At 39.3% G+C, this 23,346-nt stretch overlaps 1 protein-coding gene across 6 annotated transcripts in view; it reads left to right on the top strand.

Annotated features, from left to right (window-relative positions):
• Positions 1–14,089, top strand: part of ABCA1 (ATP binding cassette subfamily A member 1) — a 141,470-nt gene extending 127,381 nt beyond the window's left edge. For 4 of the 6 annotated variants that reach the window (XM_081524458.1, XM_081524467.1, XM_081524469.1 and 1 more), the window contains 8 exons: positions 2,702–2,764; positions 3,409–3,515; positions 6,011–6,152; positions 6,522–6,656; positions 8,337–8,440; positions 9,046–9,138; positions 9,842–10,085; positions 10,721–14,089. In XM_081524458.1, coding sequence (XP_081380584.1) covers positions 2,702–2,764; positions 3,409–3,515; positions 6,011–6,152; positions 6,522–6,656; positions 8,337–8,440; positions 9,046–9,138; positions 9,842–10,085; positions 10,721–10,861 — 1,029 coding nt within the window. In that variant the 3' untranslated portion in view covers positions 10,862–14,089. The remainder of the gene's footprint in view (positions 1–2,701; positions 2,765–3,408; positions 3,516–6,010; positions 6,153–6,521; positions 6,657–8,336; positions 8,441–9,045; positions 9,139–9,841; positions 10,086–10,720) is intronic. The other 2 variants (XR_014063903.1, XR_014063908.1) reach the window with 1 other exon arrangement.
• The last annotated feature ends 9,257 nt before the right edge of the window (positions 14,090–23,346 follow it).

The raw sequence follows: 23,346 nt of genomic DNA, 5'->3' as shown, positions 1-23,346 counted from the left end.
CTGGAGAATTTTGAGCATTACTTTACTAGTGTGTGAAGTGAAGTTGCTCAGTCGTGTCCGACTCTTTGCGACCCCATGGACGGTAGCCTACCAGGCTCCTCCGTCCATGGGATTTTCCAGGCAAGAGTACTGGAGTGGATTGCCATTTCCTTCTCCAGGGGATCTTCCCAATCCAGGGATCGCACCGGGGTCTCTCGCATTGTAGGCAGACGTTTTTACCGTCTGAGCCACCAGGGAAGTCCTTACTAGTGTGTGAGATGAGTGCAATTGTGTGGTAGTTTGAGCATTCTTTGGCATTGCCTTTCTCTGGGATGGGAATGAAAACTGACCTCTTCCAGTCCTGTGGCCGCTGCTGAGTTTTCCAGATTTGCTGGCATATCAAGTTCAGCACTTTCAGAGCATCATCTTTGAGGATTTGGAATAGTTCAACTGGAATTCCATCACCTCCACTAGCTTTGTTCGTAGTGATGCTTTCTAAGGCCCACTTGAACATTCCAGGATGTCTGGCTCTAGATGAGTGATCACACCATCGTGATTATCTGGGTCGTGAATATCTCTTCTGTATAGTTCTTCTGTGTATTCTTGCCACCTCTTCTTAATATCTTCTGCTTCTGTTAGGTCCATATCATTTCTGTCCTTTATCGAGCCCATCTTTGCATGAAATGTTCCCTTGGTAACTCTGATTTTCTTGAAGTGATCTCTAGTCTTTCCCATTCTGTTGTTTTCCTCTATTTCTTTGCATTGATCGCTGAGGAAGGCTTTCTTATCTCTCCTTGCTATTCTTTGGAACTCTGCATTCAGATGGGAATATCTTTCCTTTTCTCCTTTGCTTTTCACTTCTCTTCTCTTCCCAGCTATCTGTAATGCCTCCTCAGACAGCCATTTTGCTTTTTTGCATTTCTTTTCCATGGGGATGGTCTTGATCCCTGTCTCCTGTACAATGTCATGAACCTCTGTCCATAGTTCATCAGGCACTCTATCAGATCTAGTCCCTTAAATCTATTTGTCACTTCCACTGTATAATCATAAGGGATTTGATTTAGGTAATACCTGAATGGTGTAGTGGTTTTCCCTACTTTCTTCAATTTCAGTCTGAATTTGGCAATAAGGAGTTCATGATCTGAGCCAGTCAGCTCCTGGTCTTGTTTTTGCTGACTGTATAGAGCTTCTCCATCTTTGGCTGCAAAGAATATAATCAATCTGATTTTGGTGTTGACCATCTGGTGATGTCCATGTGTAGAGTCTTCTCTTGTATTGTTGGAAGAGGGTGTTTGCTATGACCAGTGCGTTCTCTTGGCAAAACTCTATTAGCCTTTGCCCTGCTTCATTCTTTACTCCAAGGCCAAATTTGCCTGTTATGCCAGGTGTTTCCTGACTTCCTACTTTTGCATTCCAGTCCCCTATAATTAAAAGGACATCTTTTTTGGGTGTTAGTTCTAAAAGGTCTTGTAGGTCTTCATAGAACTGTTCAACTTCAGCTTCTTCGGCGCTACTGGTCGGGGCATAGTCTTGGTTACTGTGATATTGAATGGTTTGCCTTGGAAACGAACAGAGATCATTCTGTCATTTTTGAGATTGCATCCAAGTACTGCATTTTGGATTCTTTTATTGACCATGAAGGCTACTCCATTTCTTCTAAGGGATTCCTGTCCACAGTAGTAGATATAATGGTCATCTGAGTTAAATTCACCCATTCCAGTCCATCATAGTTCACTGATTGCTAGAATGTCGACGTTCACTCTTGCCATCTCCTGTTTGACCACTTCCAATTTGCCTTGATTCATGGACCTAACATTCCAGGTTCTTATGCAATATTGCTCTTTACAGCATCGGACTTTGCTTCTATCACCAGTCACATCCACAGCTGGGTATTGTTTTTGATTTGGCTCCATCCCATCATTCTTTCTGGAGTTATTTCTCCACTGATCTCCAGTAGCATATTGGGCAACTACTGACCTGGGGAGTTCATCTTTCAGTGTGCTATCTTTTTGCCTTTTCATAAAAGGAGCATGCTTCCTAAAATGTGCATCTATACCCAGTTTCTGTCAGTTTAACTTTACTTAAAATGCACTATGGAGATTTCTCTAATTAAAGAAATCCTACTGAGCATAACTGTAATGTGAATTCTCATTTTTGAGTATGTTTGTTTTTCACTTTTACATTTATGTGTTAGTTATTGAAACATCTAATATTGTATATCGAGTCAAAGCTGAAGTTGGGAGAATAAATAATTGATTTTGAATTTCAAAAAAGCTCATAAATCCCCATTGATTAAGAGGAGGATCTGTTTCAGCCCTTTCTAGGTGCCAGAATCACAATTCACTTTTTCATAATATGTTCAATATTTGCAATGTTTTGATAACAAATTTTTATCCCATAGAATTCAATTTTTAAAATATCTACAATGTCTTTATATTAAATAAAAGTATGTAGATGTTAATGACAAATATATTTTTTTAAAGTCTGATATTCGATTAAAAAATACAAAGAAATTCACTTATATTTTGAGCATCAGGGTCATTCAGAAGCCAGTTGCCACAGAGACAGACCAAGGCTTTAGCACATCAAATATCTGACTTAGTCTTATCGATGAGTCTTCTAATTTCGTGGTGTGTTTAGGTCATAATTCCCTCTTCCACAGTTGCCGGGGACATCCGTGAGTCACTGCAGCTCATGACTTTTTGCATTTTGCTGGTTGCAGGTATACAGGAGAAAGAGGAAACCTGCTGTTGACAGGATTTGCGTTGGCATTCCTCCTGGTGAGGTAAAGACACTTTATCTACATTGTGTTTGCCCCTGTTAATTCAGACTGTCTCTACTCCAGTCAAACAACAATGTCTGTAAAAAGTTAAAAGTGATTTAAAAAGGCTACTCCATTTATATCTACATGTAGCAGTCAGTCATTGAAAGTTTGAGGGCCCCATATGTCAAAAGTAGTGGCTCCATGTATCAACAATTTTGGATAATCTCAAACAATTTAAGAAAAGTATGTACATCCAGAAAGTGATTTTGTGATCCATTTAAGATGATAATGAAATTCAAATAGATTTAAAAAAAGATTTTCTCCTTTTTTATTTATATTTGTATTCTTGTATGCCCTTTAGCTAGATTCAATGGTGAAATTTGACTTGTTGGCTCTCATTACTGTTTTTCATTCATTAACTTTGGCTTTAGCCCAACTACTCAAAGAATATTTACAAATACATCCACATTTAAAATGGTTCCATTATAAAATGTATGATTAAGCATCCATATGACTTCTGAAAACCTAGAAAATATTTTACTCTTCATTAATAGTGACATTTTAGGATCGTGTTACATAAAAATGAAGCTGAGGTGACTATTTATGAGTCATTTATATTCAGATTTTTAGTAGTTTGCTAATATTACTGACCCAATCATTTTCAGTGCTTTGGACTTCTGGGTGTTAATGGAGCTGGGAAATCATCAACTTTCAAGATGTTAACGGGAGATACCACTGTTACCAGAGGAGATGCCTTCCTTAACAAAAATAGGTGAGAAAACAAGTTGTATTTCGCCACAGAGACTTTTTTTAAACTTTATTTAGATGAATATATTGTGATTTTGTTGATATAACAGCACTATATAGTTTCTAAAAATGTTGATATATAGTAAACTGTAAAGAAGAAAATAAAAATCCATAATCCCAGTACCTACAGATAACTACTATTTACATTTCCTTTTAGTCTCACTTTATTTTTTTAACAGGTTTATTCAGGTATAATTTAGGTACCATACAGTTTACTTGTTTTAAGAGTACAATTCAGTGACTTTTAAGCAATATGCAGAGTTGTACAGCTGATATCACAATACAATTTTACAACATTCCCATCAACCCAAATCTCTATTTTATATACACATATAAATATATTATAAAATTGAGATTATATTAGATCTAGATTTTTAAATCAGTTTTTTGTTGCTAATGACTGTATTATGACTATTTCCCAATGGGTTGCTGCTGCTGCTGCTGCTAAGTCGCTTCAGTCATGTCCGACTCTGTGCGACCCCATAGACGGCAGCCCACCAGGCTCCCCCGTCCCTGGGATTCTCCAGGCAAGAATACTGGAGTGGGTTGCCATTTCCTTCTCCAGTGCATGAAAGGGAAAAGTGAAAGTAAAGTCACTCAGTAGTGTCCGACTCTTAGCGACCCCATGGACTGTAGCCTATCAGGCTCCTCCGTCCATGGGATTTTCCAGGCAAGAGTACTGGAGTGGGGTGCCATTGCCTTCTCCGCCCAATGGGTTACATATTCTAAAATGTAGAATTTTACATTGTTGCATAAAATGCCTCTATGTACATGTACCTGTAGTTTATTTCACTATTTCCTTATTGTTGGACTTTTATTTCACAAATTCCTTATTGTTGGATATTTGTTTATGTTTTTCACTAAATATGTCCTTGTATTCATTTTGATTGTTTCATCAAGATAAAAGGTTATATACTTATGAAATTGCCCTCTTTAAAGGGTATGCCAGCAATGGATGTCACCACTGGGGTATTATTTGAGAATGCAGAGATCACTGAGGAGTCTGATCTTAAGGAGTAGAGTATGCCTACAGTATACCTACAGTACAGTCCTGCTAGGCAACCTTGAAAGTGAAACCCTCAAGCATTCTAAATATGTGGAACTTCTCTATGGAGAAATGGTACAACTCTGTGGCTTTCAAACTTTTTGATCATGTCCCATAATAGCAAATACATTTTACCTCTCAGTCAAGTAAACACACAAAAACATGTAAACAGGCATACAGCTTAAATAAAAATTTTGTAAAATACTACCTACTCTTACTGCTTGTAGTGCATTTGATATTTCTTACTCCACTCTCTACCATGCCATTGTAATAATACTAGTTGTGACCCACTAAATTTATTTCATAATGTACAAATGGGGGATGACTCACAATTTGGACAAAGGGCTACTAGCCAACAAAATTGAAAACGTCAAGGAACTTAATGTTCTCATGACTTTTCTCTGCATCTTACATTTTTTTAAGTAACAGTGTAAAGGAGGTTTAAGAGAACAGAATTTCTAGAATAGCAGGCCTGAGGCTACATACCTGCTTCCCCAGGTTTGTTTCTAGTACCAGGCTCCTGGGGTATATAGCAATAGCAGCAATAACTGATCCAAACTAAGGTTCATCACATTGCCTGGTTCTGAATACTGGTATGGGCAGTGTAGCTGTGAGGTCTAGGCACAGGGTCTGTGAGCACTTCAATTCTGGAAAACACTGGACCTGGGCCTACTAATTGATGTGCAGAGAGGAATGAATACTGCTGACAGGCCAAACCCATGGCTGTCCAGAGGTGACTGAAGTGCAGCCATCAGACTGGATGTGACACTGAGCTTCCTCCTACATCAGGAATCCTTAACCCCAGATTGGCTTCATGGGGCCTAAAAGCTGCCCCCACCATTGTATGTAAAATTGTGTCCATAGTTACATTTTTTGTTGTCATCAGGTTCTCATCATGAAAACCTTCAAAACCAGGGGAGTTTCTGGGTTGAATATCTAGTAGGACTATGGGGTTTGGATCATGCTGTGGCCAAGTCAGTGTATAGGCAGCAAAAAGCAGAGGGAAGTCACCCAAATTGCTGGGCCTCCTCTGGCTTAGATGAAGCAACAGGCCACAGAATCAAGTCAGGAACGGACACTTCGTGTTAAAGCCCCTGGATAGCGTGACCGAGATTGTTGATATAGATTGCGCCACAGTTGGGGTGAACTTGGGAATTCTGAAATGGGACCAAGCCTGCAGATTGAGGTGCTGGGGGAACCAGGGGCAAGGATGGGGCAGGATGGAGGCAGGAACCCTGACTTACGGGAGGGGCTGGCATCTTGAGGGCAGGAAGGCTGTTCCTTGAAGCTATAAGCAAGTATGCTCACTGGTCTGTTTGTCATGCACAAGCACACTGTATAGAATGTTAGGCAAGATGGCCTGACCAGAGTACCAAAATGCTTAAAAACCTGACCAGTTTTGTTTTTCTTTGCAGTATCTTATCAGACATCCACGAAGTCCATCAGAACATGGGCTATTGCCCTCAGTTTGATGCCATCACAGAGCTGCTGACTGGAAGAGAACACGTGGAGTTCTTTGCCCTTTTGAGAGGAGTCCCGGAGAAAGAAGTAGGCAAGGTACTGTGAGCACTGGAAAGCCAGCCTGCCTCCTTTGGCATCCTGACAGCCTAGCTTATGGCTGTGCCCTTCACACATGGCCATCGGCTTCAGGCGGTTCTTCCTTATGGATGCAGCGACAGGAAGTGCTGGCTCTTTGCAGCTACTTTCAAAGTGGGAAGTTGCGGCGGTGGGGTAGGGATGTGAGATCAGGCTCACTCTGGAGGGCAGAGAGGGACTGTTGCTCTCTGTGCTGTGGGCACTATCCAGGTCATGATTGTATAGAACCTGGTCCTACTCAGTGAAAGAGTTCTCACATGCAAGTGTAAGAAAGCATGGTAAAATTACCAAACCCAGCAAAGGTCAAGGCGCTTTTTTTATCACTCTTAGGTTGGCGAGTGGGCGATTCGGAAACTGGGCCTTGTGAAGTATGGAGAAAAATATGCTGGGAACTACAGTGGAGGCAATAAGCGCAAGCTCTCAACAGCCATGGCTTTGATTGGTGGGCCACCAGTGGTGTTTCTGGTGAGTGTGATTGCATGGAAAACCCTGTTCTGGCCTGAATGGAAAGCATCTCTATTCTAAAGTCCTGGATGTCCAGGATGTGCATGACTGGCTCGGCAATGGCAAGCCCCACCTCACCCGATGAGGAATAGCCTCAGAGAACCAGAGGGAAGCTCCCTTGTCCCTCTTCTTAACACACATGGGGTGTATCTGCCTTGCCCTCAATATTCCAGAAGGGGAGATACTCCAGGGCCCTTGTTTCTCTGGCATGGAGAATCCCAACAAGTGTTAATGAGGCTGGGTGTAGGATTTAACTTTCTCTGGACCATTCTGTATGCCATCTATGTGTTCATCCTCTGGAGATGGAGAGTGTTGATACAGCTTCAGGATTCCTAAGTAGCACCTTTGGGTCATAGTTCCTTACGTATGGATAAATGGAAAACAGAAGATCAGACCAACAGTAGCCCTTGACCTTTTTCTTCTGCAAAGGAGAGGGCACTGAGGTTATTACAGGAAGAAGCCTTGGACTGAGGCTTTTAAAGTTATCCAGAGTGTTTAGACTTAGAATTTGTTTCTCTAAGACCAGCAAGTCTAAGATCATGGCACCCGATCCCATCACTTCATGGCAAATAGATGGGGAAACAATGGAAACACTGACAGCCTTTATTTTTTTGGGCTCCAAAATCACTGCAGATGGTTACTGTAGCCATGAAATTAAAAGATGCTTGCTCCTTGGAAGAAAATCTATGACCAACCTAGACAGCATATTAAAAAGCAGAAACATTACTTTGCTGACAAAGGTGCATCTAGTCAAAGCTGTGGTTTTTCCAGTAGTCGTGTATGAATGTGAGAGTTGGACTATAAACAAAATTGAGTGCCAAAGAATTGATGCTTTTGAACTGTGTGTTGGTGAAGACTCTTGAGATTCCCTTGGACTGCAAGGAGATCAAACCAGTCAATCCTAAAGGAAATCAGTCCTGAATATTCATTGGAAGGACTGATGCTGAAGCTGAAACTCCAATACTCTGGCCACCTGATGCGAAGAAGTGACCCATTAGAAAATACCCTGATTCTGGGAAAGATTTAAGACAGGAGGAGAAGAGGATGACAGAGGATAAGATCTTTGGATGGCATCACAGACTTGATGGACATGAGTTTGAGTAAGCTCTGGGCGTTGGTGATGGACAGGGAAGCCTGGCATGCTGCAATGCATGGGGTCGCAAAGAGTTGGACCCAACTGAACGATGGAACTGAACTGAACTGAACTGAAGACCAGCAAGTAGAGTATAACAGGCTAAGCCAGAGTGAACTAGAATAAAAAAAAAAGAAATTTATTCAATTTTTGAACTGACTTCAGTAGCATTTCAGACAAAAATAATTTTTAGTATATGCTTGTCAGTCATGAAAAGATGATTGAAACTAAATGACTTTTCCCTTTTCCTTTCTGCTTATTTGGAGAAATTTAATTTCACAAAAATTAAATTTGAGTTTTCTACCTCAGTGACAGTTATAAAAGTGAACTGGTTATAAACAAGTATGAAATATTCTTTTATGTAAGGTCTGGTTTTTTGATCCATCAAGAAATAAATAGAATGGTAAGTTAAACCTTAGGCTATTTCTAAAATGCTTCTGCATTTAAGACCAAACCTATCTTTGATTTTTTTCCAACACATAATAGGACTTATTTTATTCTGTCTACAGGATGAACCAACCACAGGCATGGACCCCAAAGCCCGGCGCTTCCTGTGGAATTGTGCCCTAAGTATCATCAAGGAAGGGAGATCAGTAGTGCTTACCTCTCACAGGTCTGTAGTGAAGAGTTGGCTTGACTTCGTTGTTGTATAATTTTTAGGTTTTCCAAGTAGTATATATGATCACTGTGTAAAAACAGAAAACACAGAAAGGCAAAGAAAAAAAAATTATGGTCACCTGATGTATCACCAGGAGACAACTATTATTATCACTGGGCAATATATCTTTGCAGAGTTTTCCTCTGCAAATCTATACACAGTGTATATGTTTTTTACAAGCAAAAATGCAAGCTTTGGCATATATACCAAGTTCTTTTTCACTTAGCAATATTGAAAACAATATTCCGAGTCAGTTTAATTTAGATGTGTCATCATTTCTTATAGCTATTAGTGAACAGTATTCCATTAGGATATACCCTAATTTATTTAACCATTCCTCTCTTGTGTAGACACTTGGATCATTCTCAGCTTTTTGACAATTGTAAACGAAACGGCAGTGAGCATTATTTTCCTTACATCTTCATGAAATTTCTAGCAGGATGCAGTTATACGCTAGGAAGCTAAGAATCTGTTTCTTTGAAACGCCAGATGTCATGGTGATGTTCTGATGGTCACAGGAGCATCTTCTTCAAACTAACCCTCATTCTGTTTCCCCATAGTATGGAAGAATGTGAAGCTCTTTGCACTAGGATGGCAATTATGGTCAATGGACGGTTCAGGTGTCTTGGCAGTGTTCAACATCTGAAAAATAGGTAACAAAGACAATTTCTTTGGGATCCCACATAATGAGAAATTGTGTATTTATTCTTTTGTGAGTGTATACATGGTGGTTCTAAAATAAAGGGAAATAAACTGAACAAAACAGTATAGTGCAAAGAATGAGGACTTTGAAGTCCAACAGAGCTGCGTGCAAATTCTCTCTCTACCTTTTACTGGTTGTATGCACTTGGGCAAGTTATTTAACCTCTCTGAGAGTCAGTATTCTAGGAATAGCTACTTTCTGGTTTTGTTACAGAGATGTAATGGGAAGATTTATACGTGCCAGTAAGGTTGGAGCATAGACTTTGGAGTCAAACACACCAGCTGATTTGACTGGTGTTGGGTCCACACCCCAGCCCTACCACTTCTGAGTTTTGTATCAGGAGCAAGTGACCAGCTCTCTAGGTTTCAATTTCTCTGTAACATTTCACAGGTCCAAATGTGGATTAAATGAAGTCATGTCTAAAGCCCTCAGCAAGGCAGCTCAAATAGAATAGGTATTCAGTATTTGACAACTGGTTCCTTTTCTCTGAAACTGATTTCTGGGTCTGGCAGGGACCACTTTCTCTTTCAGGACCCAAGAGTTAAGTATTCTTTTGAGAAGTTTCCCCAGAGTCTTCAATTTGATTTTCTTTTTCCTGCTTTCAGGATTATTTTTTTCCCCTGCTTTTAGGATTTTCTTTTTCCTGCTTTCAGGTTTGGAGATGGTTATACAATAGTCGTACGAATAGCAGGGTCGAACCCTGACCTGAAGCCTGTGCAGGAGTTCTTTGAACTCGCCTTTCCAGGAAGCGTCCTGAAGGAGAAGCATCGGAACATGCTGCAGTACCAGCTTCCGTCTTCACTGTCTTCCCTGGCCAGGATCTTCAGCATCCTTTCCCAGAGCAAAAAGCGACTCCACATAGAAGACTACTCCGTCTCTCAGACAACACTTGACCAAGTAAGCTTTGAGTGTCAAAAGTAGATTTGCTTTTCAGGATGAGGATCCCCCCCCCACCCCCCGCCTTCACTGTGGGCCCTAGAACAGTATAGATTATCTGAGCGTGAACTCCTGATCATCTACTGTCAGTTATACTTTTTACCTAACCTCCCTAAATCTGAAAAAGGAGATGATGCTACTGATTTCATAGGGTTATTATGAGAATAAATTGTCCTACTAATCATAAAAACTGCAATTTGTTGAGTATCTGCCATGGGCAGGTATTAGGCCAAGTGCAGTATCCCATTTAAATTAAATGACATCAGGTACGAAAGAGATCCTGGCACTTAGTAGATATTCAGCAAATGTTTGTTTTCATCCCCTTTAATCAAGTCTGTATGAGTCAAAGTAAATAGATGATTGAGCGGTTGGTTGATTTGGAGGGGCAATATATAAGGGCAGTTTTTTACTTTTTTTCATGATTAATGCTTTTTCAATCATTCCTTTCTCCTTCCTACACAAAGTTTTCTAGTTAATCTATTTATTCAATCTCAGATTCTTCTATATGACCTAATTTCCACATGGGGAAAAGTACAACTTGAATAAAGAGAGAGCAAGTTAGAGGTGTTTATAATGGTCCATCTTTATTTTGACAGGTATTTGTAAACTTTGCCAAGGACCAAAGTGATGATGACCACTTAAAGGACCTGTCATTACACAAAAACCAGACAGTAGTGGATGTTGCAGTCCTCACATCTTTCCTGCAGGATGAGAAAGTGAAAGAAAGTTATGTATGAAGAATCTTGTCCATATAGGGTGGCTGGAAGAAAGGAGGAACTAGCCCTTCCTTTGCACCACGTGAAGTGTTCCAGAGGAATGAGCTAGAAGATTTTGTGGGAAGAAGTAAACTGGATACTGTACTGATACTATTCAATGCAATGCAATTCAATGCAATGAAAACAAAATTCCATTACAAGGGCAGTGCCTTTGTAGCCTATGTCTCATATGGCTCTCGAGTGAAAAAGACTTGAATTTAGTTTATTACCTTATACTCATGTGAAACTCTAGTATGGAACCCAGTGGACATATGAGTTTGACATACTTTTTTTTGTTCCTTTGTATTCTTACTGGGGTTGCAACAATAATTCATCAAGTAATCATGGCCAGTGATTATTTTTCAAATCAAAAGGCATGCACATGCTCATTCATTACACCGTGCCATACCAAGAGACTGGCTTCCTGGTGACATAGCCACTGCTGGCATTGAGTGTGCCAGAATTACTAGTGCCAAGTTTCTCAGAAAGCCTGAAGCACCATGGTATGCCTTGCACACTTTTGTGAAAGCTGCGCTACTCAGAGTCTGTTGACATCATCAAATACCAGGTGATGAAATGGTGCCATGTGTGGGGAAAGTCCTGCTTTGATTCCCTCTTTGAGCTGCTCTGGTGATGGTGACATGAAAACTGCACGGTGACATGCAAAAGCAAAACTTGGTTTCATTGTTGTCCCTTGCTTGGAACCATGAGTCTCCAAGATTATCTTTCTGGGACTCTAAGTATACTTAGATCCAGGTAAGAAGCAAAGACTCAGCAACCACATTGTTGGGGCTGCAAGCTGGGGAGGCCATGGCATGTGATGAAAGAGATGATGTATTTGGAATCAAGGGAGGTCTGTGTCCGTTTGTCCTGCTTGTCTACTAACACGGTACAGTGCATCTCAAGATCTTGTTGTTTGACACAAGCATAGTATTATTTCTGGCTTTTTGAATTAATCTAGAATATGAAAAGATGGAGTTGTATTTTGAGAACAATCTTTGTACTTCTAATGTTATTTGGAATTGTAAGTTCTATTAGTGACTTCTGAAAACTTAGAGTGGCCTCTTTGTAGAACCCTGTGGCACAGAGAAATATGGCCACACTGCCTCGCTAGCTTTATTTTTTCACGTATGTTTGCAAATGGATTATCTGACTAATGCCTAGTGACTTGAAAACAGTATGATGGCCAAGATCTCATGACAACATTATGTTTAAGTATCTTTAAGATTGTTAAGCATACATTTAGTATCAGTGCATTAGTCAAGTATTCTTTGAGTGTATGTTATAACTGAGTGAGTATGGATGGGTGGCGTGGGGAGAAATTAAGTTTCAGTAGATTTCCTGTGCCATGTTCATCAGATAACTGGTTTACAAATACAGGTTTTGTTGTGGTTGTGGGAACCCACTGAAAGAATATTGGGCAGCCCACTTTTTGAAAATAGCAACAATGCAAAAGGCAAGAAAGTTTATGTCATAGGGTCACCAGATTAGCTTCAAAATTTGTTGAATAACATAAAACTTGTGCTTATGGCATTTAGTACCTTTGAATATTGGCTTTGAAAATCTTAGATACCCCATTCTGACAATCTCAAATTTTTCACTATCAGGGGAAAAAAAACAGCAAATGCCCCCACATGAAAATTATTTCAGACTTTTCCAAGTCAATTTAATTGTTTTTAGTCAGTAAACACTTGTTAAAAATAATATCTGTCTTGAGACAACAAAATTATGAGAGAAATACTGTTTGAAGTTAAAGTGATCTTTTAATATCATTACTAATGTCTTTTCCTTTTAAAACATTAGATATTAACTCTAAAAGTACAATATTTCAGATCTATTCCAAATATAAATTTTTTATTTTAAAATTTACTGCATGCTATCATGCAGCTTGTTGCTTGGGGAAAGAAAATGACCTTTAGAGATTATTCCCAATATTTTCTAAAATGATAAACAAGTAATAAAGACATTTTCCCAATAATTATTGGCCTAGACTCATATTTTATGCTATCTTTAATGATATAAAATTCATAGAATGATTGTTCTCCTTGTTTAGCATTTTCCAAAATCAAGCTTCTGCTAGATTCCCCATTTCAGCAGAATTATGTCCTAAATCTATATTGTATTAAAACCATGAGCAGCTCCTTTTTTTGATTATTCTACTTCAAGGCCATATTTTAAAAAATCAAAAGATACTGTGAACTACTTTGAAAAATGTAACATTTCAATATAGATTTAAAGGCTATCTTAAGCTAGAAACTATCTACAGCTACTCATCTACTTCATTAGTACTGTTATTAGATATCCAAATTGCAGTCTTTAAAATTTTTCTGGGTAAGCCTAATTATAGTAGAGATTTTTACCAACTCTCTGCTCAGTCAAGTAAAATTTCTATATCATCCCTGTGGAAATGTAACCATGTGAGTTTAACAAAAAAAAATTTTTTTTTAAGTGTTCAGAGATTTCTGCTTTTGTTCCTTTTGAACACCTAAAGCCTTATATAACTGTGAATATGAAAAAATACAAAAGAAAACAATAACAAAGCCCTCTATACACAAATACCCAGCATAGGTCATTGTTAAAAAACCAATAACCAAACCTCAAGCTACTGTATTTCATTATCTGTACTGAAGGCATATGCATTGTGACTATTAAGTGTTGCACAGCATTCACTGTATAGTAATCATTGACTAAAGGGATTTGTCTGTTTCCTTCTTGTGGTTGTATATATCAGGTAAAATTTTTTTTCCAAAGAGCCATGTGTCATATTATATTGAACCACTTTGACATTGAGATATTAATTTCTACTCTTGTTACCATTTACTAGTAATATAGTATTATAGAAATATTGTTCTAATTCTCTTCAGGATTGTTGTATCCCTTTTTATAGAATGTTTATACTTCCATAAGGTTTAAGAATTCTGTTCTCCCTTCTTATACCCTAGGATGAAACCATGTTTTTGTGCTTTTTCTTTATCATTGACCCTTCATTCCAAGCACTTTATGCTGTCTGTAATGGGATCTATTTTTGCACTGGAATATCTGAGAACTGCAAAACTAGACAAAAGTTTCACAATAGATTTCTAAGTTATATCATTTTCATTAAAAGAAAAAAAAGAAAAAAATTTTGTATTGTCAATAACTTTATAGAAAGTATTAAAAAAGGCATATTTCTATGTTGTTATAAGTCACGAAATAAACCTGTGATGGTTCTGTTGTGGTCTATACTAATTTATTTTCATGCATTCATAGCACCACCTACTGTTAGAGCTTATAAAGTCATTACAGAAGTAAGAAGTGTCTGCTTGGAGAAGGGAAGATACGTGGATCAAAAGCAGAAATTTAGAAAAGACTAAATGCCCTGTTAATCACAAGAGAATCAAGGGGACTGCTTGAAAATAAAGGGTGTTTCGAACTTTCATGGTTCAGTTTAAGAGGCTTTAGATAAACTTATTTTGCTTAATGATTATGAAGCTGCAGAGATCTCCATGATTACCCTGTAGCTAAGTCATTTAACAAAAACTTCATTGTTTCTCTTGATACTGAGGAAGCACAAAGGCAGCAAAACAGAACTTTTGTTTATTCAAACAAAAGTACAAGGACTCATGGGTGTACCCTCTTTGTATATAAACATTTACAGATTCAAAAAAGCTCTGGAAACTTTGGAATGCTAATGTGCACATTGAATACGAAAAACCTTGAGAAGATTAGCTACCCTTTTCAAGTGTTGTACTGTGTTGTCAGATATTTCATTGAATCCTCAGGACCTGCCCTATGAAGTAAGTAGTACCATTTGACATAGGAGTAGACTGTGGCTCAGAGAATAAGGAACTTGTCCAGAGTGACACAGCTAGTAATTAGCAGAGGATTCTTTTGGTGAAGTTAGGTCAGTTCAGCTCAGTTCAGTCCTCAGTCGTGTCCGACTCTTTGCAACCCCATGAATCATAGCACGCCAGGCCTCCCTGTCCATCACCAACTTCCGGAGTTTACCCCATATCCAGTTAAAATTGTCCTTGTAAAATCACTTCAGTCTCATTCTGCAATAACATAACAAATATTTACTGAACATTATCGTGCACCAGATACCCTTAGAGTTCTGGGGATATGGTGTTGAAGAAGACAGAATTCCTGCTCTAATGGATTGAATTTCACTGAAGAAGTTATAGTCACAATGGATGTGTGGGCAAAAAAATGTAATAGCACTAAATGCTAAGTAGAAAATACCGCGTGCTGACAGAGAGGAGTCAGGCTTCTGCAGAGTGACATATAAGTTCAAATGTAAACAAAACAAACAGGAGCCAACATTTGAAGGTGTGTAGGAAGAATGTAGGATGAGATGGTTGGATGGCATCACCGACTCAACAGACATGAGCTTGAGAACACTCCAGGAAATGGTGATGGACAGGGAAGCCTGGTGTGCTGCAATCCACGGGATCACAGAGAGTCAGACACAACTGAGCGACTGAACCGAACTGAACTGAGGAAGAATGTTAACTGAGGAAGAATGTTCCCAGAAGAAAGAACACTCTGTGCAAAAACCACAAGTGGGAAAGAGCTTGGCAAGTTGGAGAGAATTTTAGTGTCTCTGGAGTTATAGGGGATGGAATCAGAGATGGTGGGAACCAGAACTTGTGGGGCCTCATCTTCCAGGTCTTTAAGGTACTTGGATTATATTATGAGTGCAATGAGGAGCCACTGGCGAGTTTTAAACAAAGTAGTGGTTTGATCCAATCTTTGTTTCAGAAAGAACTTTGTTGGTTACATGGGAAGAAAGGACAGTGGTGGTTGGGGGAGTGCTAAGTAGGAGATGATGGTGGTTTGGACCAGGATGGGTCCAAACAGAGGGAGGAATGGTAACATTGAGGATCTGTTTAGAGATACAGCCAACAGGACCTGCTGACAGGCTGCATGAAGGAGATGAGGGAAAGAGAGATATCAAAGTGATTTCTAGTTTGTCAAACTACGTAGTTTGTTGTGTTCAAAAGGCAGTTCGTATTTCAGTCTAGAGCTCAGAGGCAAATATGGAAAAAAAGATAAAAATGTGTGAAGGCTTATATGATTAAGCCTTGGGACTGAAGGAGCTTACCTGGAGAGAAGGAAGAGAATATGCTTGAGGTCTGAGATGCTACCCACATTTAGAAGACAAGCCAGCAAAGAGAATAGAGGGACTGGCCAGTGAAGAGGAGGAAGCTCTAAGAGTAAGATGTGAAGACGTGAGAGTTGCTCTGTCGTGTCCGACTCTTTGCGACCCCAGGGACTATACAGTCCATGGAATTCTCTAGGCCAGAATACTGGAGTGGGTAGCCTTTCCTTTCTCCAGGGTATCTTCCCAACTCAGGGATCGAACCCAGGTCTCCGGCATTGCAGAAGATACCAGAATCAAATACTTTCAAGAAGGCAGAAGTGGTCAACTGTGTCCATTACTGCGGAGAAGATGAGCAAGGTAAGGGCAACTGAATTTGGTAAGAAAGAGATCTTTGGTGATCTTCAGAACAATCACTTCAGCAGACTGACAAAGATACACACCTAATTGGATTTGGTTCAAGAAAGAATACGGGGTAAGGAAGGGAAGATGGTGAGTATGAAGTGAAGTGTTAGTTGCTCAGTCATGGCTGACTCTTTGCAACCCTATGGACTGTAGCTGCCAGATCCCTCTGTCCATGGAATTCTCCAGGCAAGAACAGTAGAGTGGGTAGCCATTCCCTTCTCCAGGGGATCTTCCCGATCCAGGGATTGAACCCCAGTCTCCTGCATTGCAGGCAGATTCTTTACCATATGAGTCACCAGGGAAGCCTGATGGTGAGTATACACAACTCTAAAGGAGATTTTGCTCTGAAGGGAAACAGAAAACATGACAATATTTGGATTACAAAACTTCTCTTTGGATTCTTTTCTTGTCTGCTAATAGTATTGATAGCACCTGAACACCATCTCACTATTCCTTTCTAATTATTTTTTTAATCCTTTAGACATATCAGGAGCCTAACACACTGTACCTTGTTTTCCAAATCTCCCTTAGCTAATTCATTATATACTACTTTACATTTACAGTCTGTTTTAGAAATTTAAAATAATATAGCTATAAATATAGACTATCAAAAGAGCTTGGATTTACCAAACCTAGTTTTAGCAGCAGAGGTACACAACTAAAATGGAAATTAAAGGTGTTTCAAGGAAAACTCTAGCATGTCTGTGGTAGTACTAAAGAAACCCTCCTTCTGGGATTACTATCTGCTATTTTCTTGATGTAACTTAACATTTACAATAAAGTTAGTAAATTATCACTGTGTTAGCATCCTATGGGTGAGTGCATGTGAAGTTGCATCTCTATGTCTCCTGCATTGGCAGGCGGGTTCTTTACCACTAGTGCCACCTGGGAAGCCCATCACCATCCTATAGTAACACAATAAAACCTCCAGAGTTGATAATATCAACATAAAATGCAAATTAAGAAAAAACAAAACAGATATGTAGGCTTTTATTAGAGCAAGCATTTCCATAAACATGAAAGTGAAAGTCACTCAGTCATGTTTGACTCTTTGCGACCCCATGGACTATACAGTCCATGGAATTCTCCAGGCCAGAATACTGGAGTGGGTAGCCTTTCCCTTTTCCAGGGGATCTTCCCAACCCAGGGATCAAACCCAGGTCTCCCGCATTGCAGGCAGATTCTCTACCAACTGAGCTATCAGGGAAGCCCATAAACATAAAGATATCTTTAAAACAAATAGATGTCCCACAGATCATCATTAAATGGTGATCCAAAATGAACAAAAATTAATAAAACTGTAATTGAATGCATTTAAGGATATAAAACAAGTCTTCCAAAATTTTTAAAAAATTATTTTCCAAGTGAAAGTGACAAATAATGTGAAAACCATAATTAAAACAGGTGATACTGTACTTTCCCAAGGTAAAGAAGTATATTTGATGTAATATTCTTCTGGATCCCATTTGACATCATAAAATAAATTTTACTGGGCAAAAATCTTTTTAAAAAGCTCAGATATCACAGATAAGATAAAAAAAAACATGGCCATTGTATATAAATTAAAAACTGTCAGGCACAGAAATGTAAAATCATCATATGAATATAAGAAAATCCTATAGAACAAAAGGTTATTAAAATGAGAAGAAATATTCTGAAACAAATGAAAAATCATGATCAAGAAGTAGTGGCAACTACATATTTCTAATATATAATAGATACTGAAATGCCTAGGGGAAAATGAACAGAACTATCCTGACGTGGTAGTGACAAAGGACAGAGGTGGCTTTAAAAATGTAGAGGCATAGCAAATTAACTTACTACTTTTTTCAAACAAAAGTGAGAATCTCTTTGAAGAATTGAAGCAGATTAGCAGACACATCTTATGACAGTTAACAAAATGCTTCTTATATCAGTGGAAAATTATTTCAATGGTGAGTATGACGTAGGAATCAGAAGCATATTCTGCTGAGACACTAGGTAATTGACACTTTCTCGAACTGAAACAGAAATTCATAAGAAGGCATATAAAGTTATTGACTAAATCTGATTTGTTGTAAGAATAACTTGTGCCTAGTGAAGTAGCTTACCAGCTGCCACCACTCTGGGGTCCTCATGAGACTGATGTCTCCCAGCTGCACGGCTGTCTGCACTCTAGGTCCACCAGGGCACATGAACTGCAGAAATAAACCAGAAATAGATACTAAAGACTGTGGCATTACTACCAATAAGAAAGACAGAAACTAACCCAAAACTGAAAGTCATATTCTTTCAATGAAAATAATGAGTATCAAAAAGGTAGCACTAAGTATGCTGGTGACGAGATTTCAGAGAGGTCAGAGATTTGGGTGAGAAATTTATAAATGAATTAGTCAAACTGGTTTTATAAATGAAGAAACTGAAAGCTTTTACTTTATTTTTAAAAAGCGAGATTATAAAACAATTGTAGTTACTGAATATTTGACTGATGCCCAGAAGCAATTAAAAAGTAGCCGAAACTTAACCTCCCAGGGAAAACCTGTATTAATATTTATTGTATTTCTTTGTAAAGATAAGAAGTAGGAAATAAAGGTCTTGCTGTTATATTTATTAATAGATTCTAAAAAGTCAACAATGAAAATTCTCTATGGCAACAATGATATTCGTTTTTAGCACTTATGTGAATTTCTTCTCATAACTATAACATCTTTTTATCCCAACTGCATATTGTTTATTATTTGTGTTCTTCAAAATAGTGTGATATTCTAAAGAAGATTGAAATACATGTTCTTGTACTTAAATTACTTAAAAAGTTAAAAATACTTATAATATAACGCATGTTACTTGTATAGATTTTGGAGAATGCAGATAAACAAAAAGAGAAAGCAGGAATAGTTTCTAATCCTACCACCCAGGATTAATCCTACCACTTTTCTATTTTGGGTTTCCCTGGTGGCTCAGATGGTGAAGAATCCACCCGCGATGCAGGAGACCTGGGTTTGATTCCTGGGTTGGGAAGATCTCCGGGAGAAGGGAATGGCTACCCACTCCAGTATTCTTGCCTGGAGGATTCCGTTGACAGAGGAGCCTGGCAGGCTACAGTCTGTGGGGTGACAAAGAGTCGGATACAACTGAGCGACTTTCACTTTCCATATTTATGTATATGTGTATATATTTTATATGTTTATATACTTATGTACACAGAGCATATATGTTTATGCTTATATAACATACATGATATATATGATGTATGAGTATGTCTGAACACTCTTTGTGGACTCTGGGAGTTGGTGATGGATAAGGAAGCCAGGTGTGCTGCAGTCCATGGGGTCACAAAGAGTTGGACACAACTGAGCGACTGAATTGAACTGAACTGATGTCTTACTTGGTGAAAATGGCATCTCATTATCACCTTCTTTTTAAAATAATTTTATTTATTTTTGGCTGTGCTGGATCTTTGTTGCTGTGCCACCTTTTTCTAGTTGTGGTGAGTGAGGGCTTCTCTCTTATTGCAGTGCGTGGGCTTCTCATTGCAGTGGCTTCTCTTGTTGCACAGCACGGGCTCTGGGGCATGTGGGTTTCAGTAGCTGTGGCACGTGGGCTCAACAGTTGTGGCTTCTGGGCTCTGGAGCACAGGCACAGTAGTTGTGGTGCCTGGGCTTACTTGCTTCACAGTATGTGAGATCTTCTGGGACTAGGGTTCAAATCCATGTCTCCTGCATTGGCAGGCAGATTGACCTGCATGCAGATTTCTCAGGAAGCAGGCAAGGTGGTCTGGTATTCCCATCTCTTTAAGAATTTTCCATGGTTTTTTGTGATCCACAAAGGCTTTAGTGTAGTCAATGAAGCAGTTGGTTCCGTTCAGTCACTCAGTCATGTCTGACTCTGTGACCCCATGGATTGCAGCACGCCAGGCTTCCTTGTCCATCACCAACTCCCGGAGCTTGCTCAAATTCATGTCCATTGAATCGGTGATGCCACCCAATCAACTCATCCTCTGTCGTTCCCTTCTCCTCCTGCCTTCAATCTTTCCCAGTATCAGGATCTTTTTTAAGAAGTCAGTTCTTCACATCCGGTGGCCAAAGTATTGGAGCTTCAGTTTCAGCATCAGTCCTTTCAATGAATTTCAGGACTGATTTCTTTAGGATTTACTGGTTTGATCTCCTTGCAGTCCAAGGAACTCTCAAGAGTCTTCTTCAATACCATAGTTCAAAAGCATCAATTCTTTGGCTCTCAGCCTTCTTTATGATCCAGCTCTCACATCCATACATGACTACTGGAAAAACCATAGCCTTGACTAGACGGACCTTTGTTGGCAAAGTAATGTTTCTGCTTTTTAATATGTTGTCTAGGTTTGTCATAGCTTTTCTCCTAAGGAGCAAGCGTCTTTTAATTTCATGGCTGCAGTCACCATCTGCAGTGATTTTGGAGCCCAAGAATATAAAGTCTGTCACTGTTTCCATTGTTTCCCCATCTATTTGCCATGAAGTGATGCGACTGGATGCCAATGAAGTAGAAGTAGAAGTAGATGTATTTCTGGAACTCTCTTGCTTTTTCTATGATCCAATGAATGTTGGCAATTTGATCTCTGGTTCCTCTGCCTTTTCTAAATACAGTTTGAACATCAGGAAGTTCTCAGTTCACATACTGTTGAAGCCTATCTTGGAGAATTTTGAGCATTACTTTGCTAGTGAGTAAGATGAGTGCAATTGTGCGTTAGTTTGAAAATTCTTTGGCATTGCCTTTCTTTGGGATTGGAATGAAAACTGACTTTTTCCAGTCCTGTGGCCACTGCTGAATTTTCCAAATTTGCTGGCATATTGAGTGCAGCACTTTCACAGAACCATCTTTTAGGATTTGAAATAGCTCAACTGGAATTCCATCACCTCCACTAGCTTTGTTCGTAGTGATGCTTCCTAAGTCCCACTTGACTTTGCACTCCAGGATGTCTGGCTCTAGCTGAGTGATCACATCATCATGGTTATGAGTCACTAAGATCTTTTTTGTATAGTTTTTCTTTATATTCTTGCCACCTCTTCTTAATATCTTCTGCTTCTGTTAGATCCATACCATTTCTGTCCTTTATTGTGCCCATCTTTGCATGAAATGTTCCCTTGGTATCTCTAATTTTCTTGAGATCTCTAGTCTTTCCCATTCTATTTTTTTTCTCTATTTCTTTGCATTTATCTCTTACGAAGTCTTTCTTATCTGTCCTTGCTAATCATTATTATTATTATTATGTTTAATTACAGATGCAACATGAAGGACATTTAAACCATCCAATTATACCAGGTAGATGGAAATAACTCTTAAGAATAATTAATTCTTTTTGTATTAGATGGATGCTTACTATATAAACTTTGCTCTGTTTAATATCCTGAGACTTAGTGAACTTAACTTTGGGTAGGAAATGCCCTGCCAGAAAGTATCTTCTATGTATGCCTATGTGTGTGTATATATACACACTCATATGGCATTTGTGGTTATAAGTCTGATTGTTTCGGATATCCTGTGCCAATTTCTGAAGCTGATTAATCAGATTTGTCTATTACAAGTGTTGGTACAAACAAAGCTATGGACGATTTGGAGCTTATGTTGTCTAGATGATATGTCAGATTAAACCAGTAGGCACCTTTCACTGATATATCTTTGGTTTTGACACACAATTGCCTATGTGTGTGATTTAATTATGTATGATGTCCTATTTATATTATGAGTTCATCCTGCTTGTGTCTGCTACAAGCTATGTTCCTAGTGCCCAAGTGTCTAAGCTTACAATGAAAGCAGGTGTTCCTCTCAAAACAACCGCAGCTACTCCCTGATTTGGTAGACATGTTTGCTGTGTCATTTTATCCAAATAAAAGTAGACAATGTTACACAAATACACAACTGCTTGGTATAATAGTTTAACAGGTATTATAAATAAAATACATCAGAAAATGAGCTAGTAGGTTATTTGTTACTATTGCTTTTTCAGTTGACTTTCAGGAATTTGTATTTGAAAACAAATACATGGACAAGGCACACATAATTTTGTTACTTTCAACAGGGCGAGCCCAGGGAAAGCTTTAACAGCTGTGAGGTAAGTCTGTGTGCTTGCCTGGAGGTGATTTTTGTTGCACAGCAGGAATGAGGACTGTCCTGGAGGAAGAATCATGAGTACTTCAAGTTCCCTTATATTCAGGTTGGGGCTCATTTTCAGCAGCAGTAACTTCCAAGTCACCTGTCAGATAGTATGTGATCAACATTTAGTAAAATCAAATTCAGAATAACGTTTGAGGGATACTTTTTTGCTTTGCCCCAGTAGAGAGACTCAGGGTAAAGACTATATTGTGAATCTTAAGTGAAGGGACCATGATGGCTCCGCTTCAGTTTTTACAGCAAGTTATCTCTTCCTGCCCTATCCCTTGAGAAAGGACTACAAACCTAAACATCAAAAGAAGAAAAATCTCTCTGTTAGATTCGCACATAAGTCCAATTCCCCACAGTTAAAGCTGTGTATTTTGTACATTTCTCATCAAGTTTAAATGAGGTTGTCATCTTATGTGCTGTGAGGTTCCTGAGCCTGCTTGACTTGGGCACTGACAGCAGGAGACAGGGGCAGCTGGGCAGATGCTCCATCCCCTGTACCCTGGGCCCCCTCTTTAAAGTTCTCTGTCTGCAAAATGCTGGGAGGTTGTGTATTTCGTTTAAAACGGGGAGGCCAGTTCTGTTACCAGCGTCTGGCTGACCTTTCTCTCCTTCCCCCTTCAGTCTGGAGGGGCTTGTCAAAAGACAAGAGGCTGAACGAAAACGTCTCAGGCCACTGAGGCGACAGCCCGCTCTAGGGTTGGCAAGAAGGCAGCAGCTACCGCTTCAGGGGTGTCCTCAGGGCCGCTGGGCACCGAGGCTCGAAAAGCTTCTTGTCCATGGCAGTTTGCAAGCCGGTCCGAGGCGACTCTGGCAGTGGGTCTTCCTCTAACGCCACCCTTTCCTCTGTCATCCCAGGCGTCCTGGGGTCCCT

This window comes from Giraffa tippelskirchi, chromosome 1 (assembly GCF_054371585.1).
Source record: "Giraffa tippelskirchi isolate mGirTip1 chromosome 1, T2T-mGirTip1v1.2.pri, whole genome shotgun sequence".
NCBI classification, from domain to species: domain Eukaryota; kingdom Metazoa; phylum Chordata; class Mammalia; order Artiodactyla; family Giraffidae; genus Giraffa; species Giraffa tippelskirchi.
The sequence above is the reverse complement of the archived record's forward strand: the minus strand, read 5'-3'. Positions and strand labels throughout refer to the sequence as shown.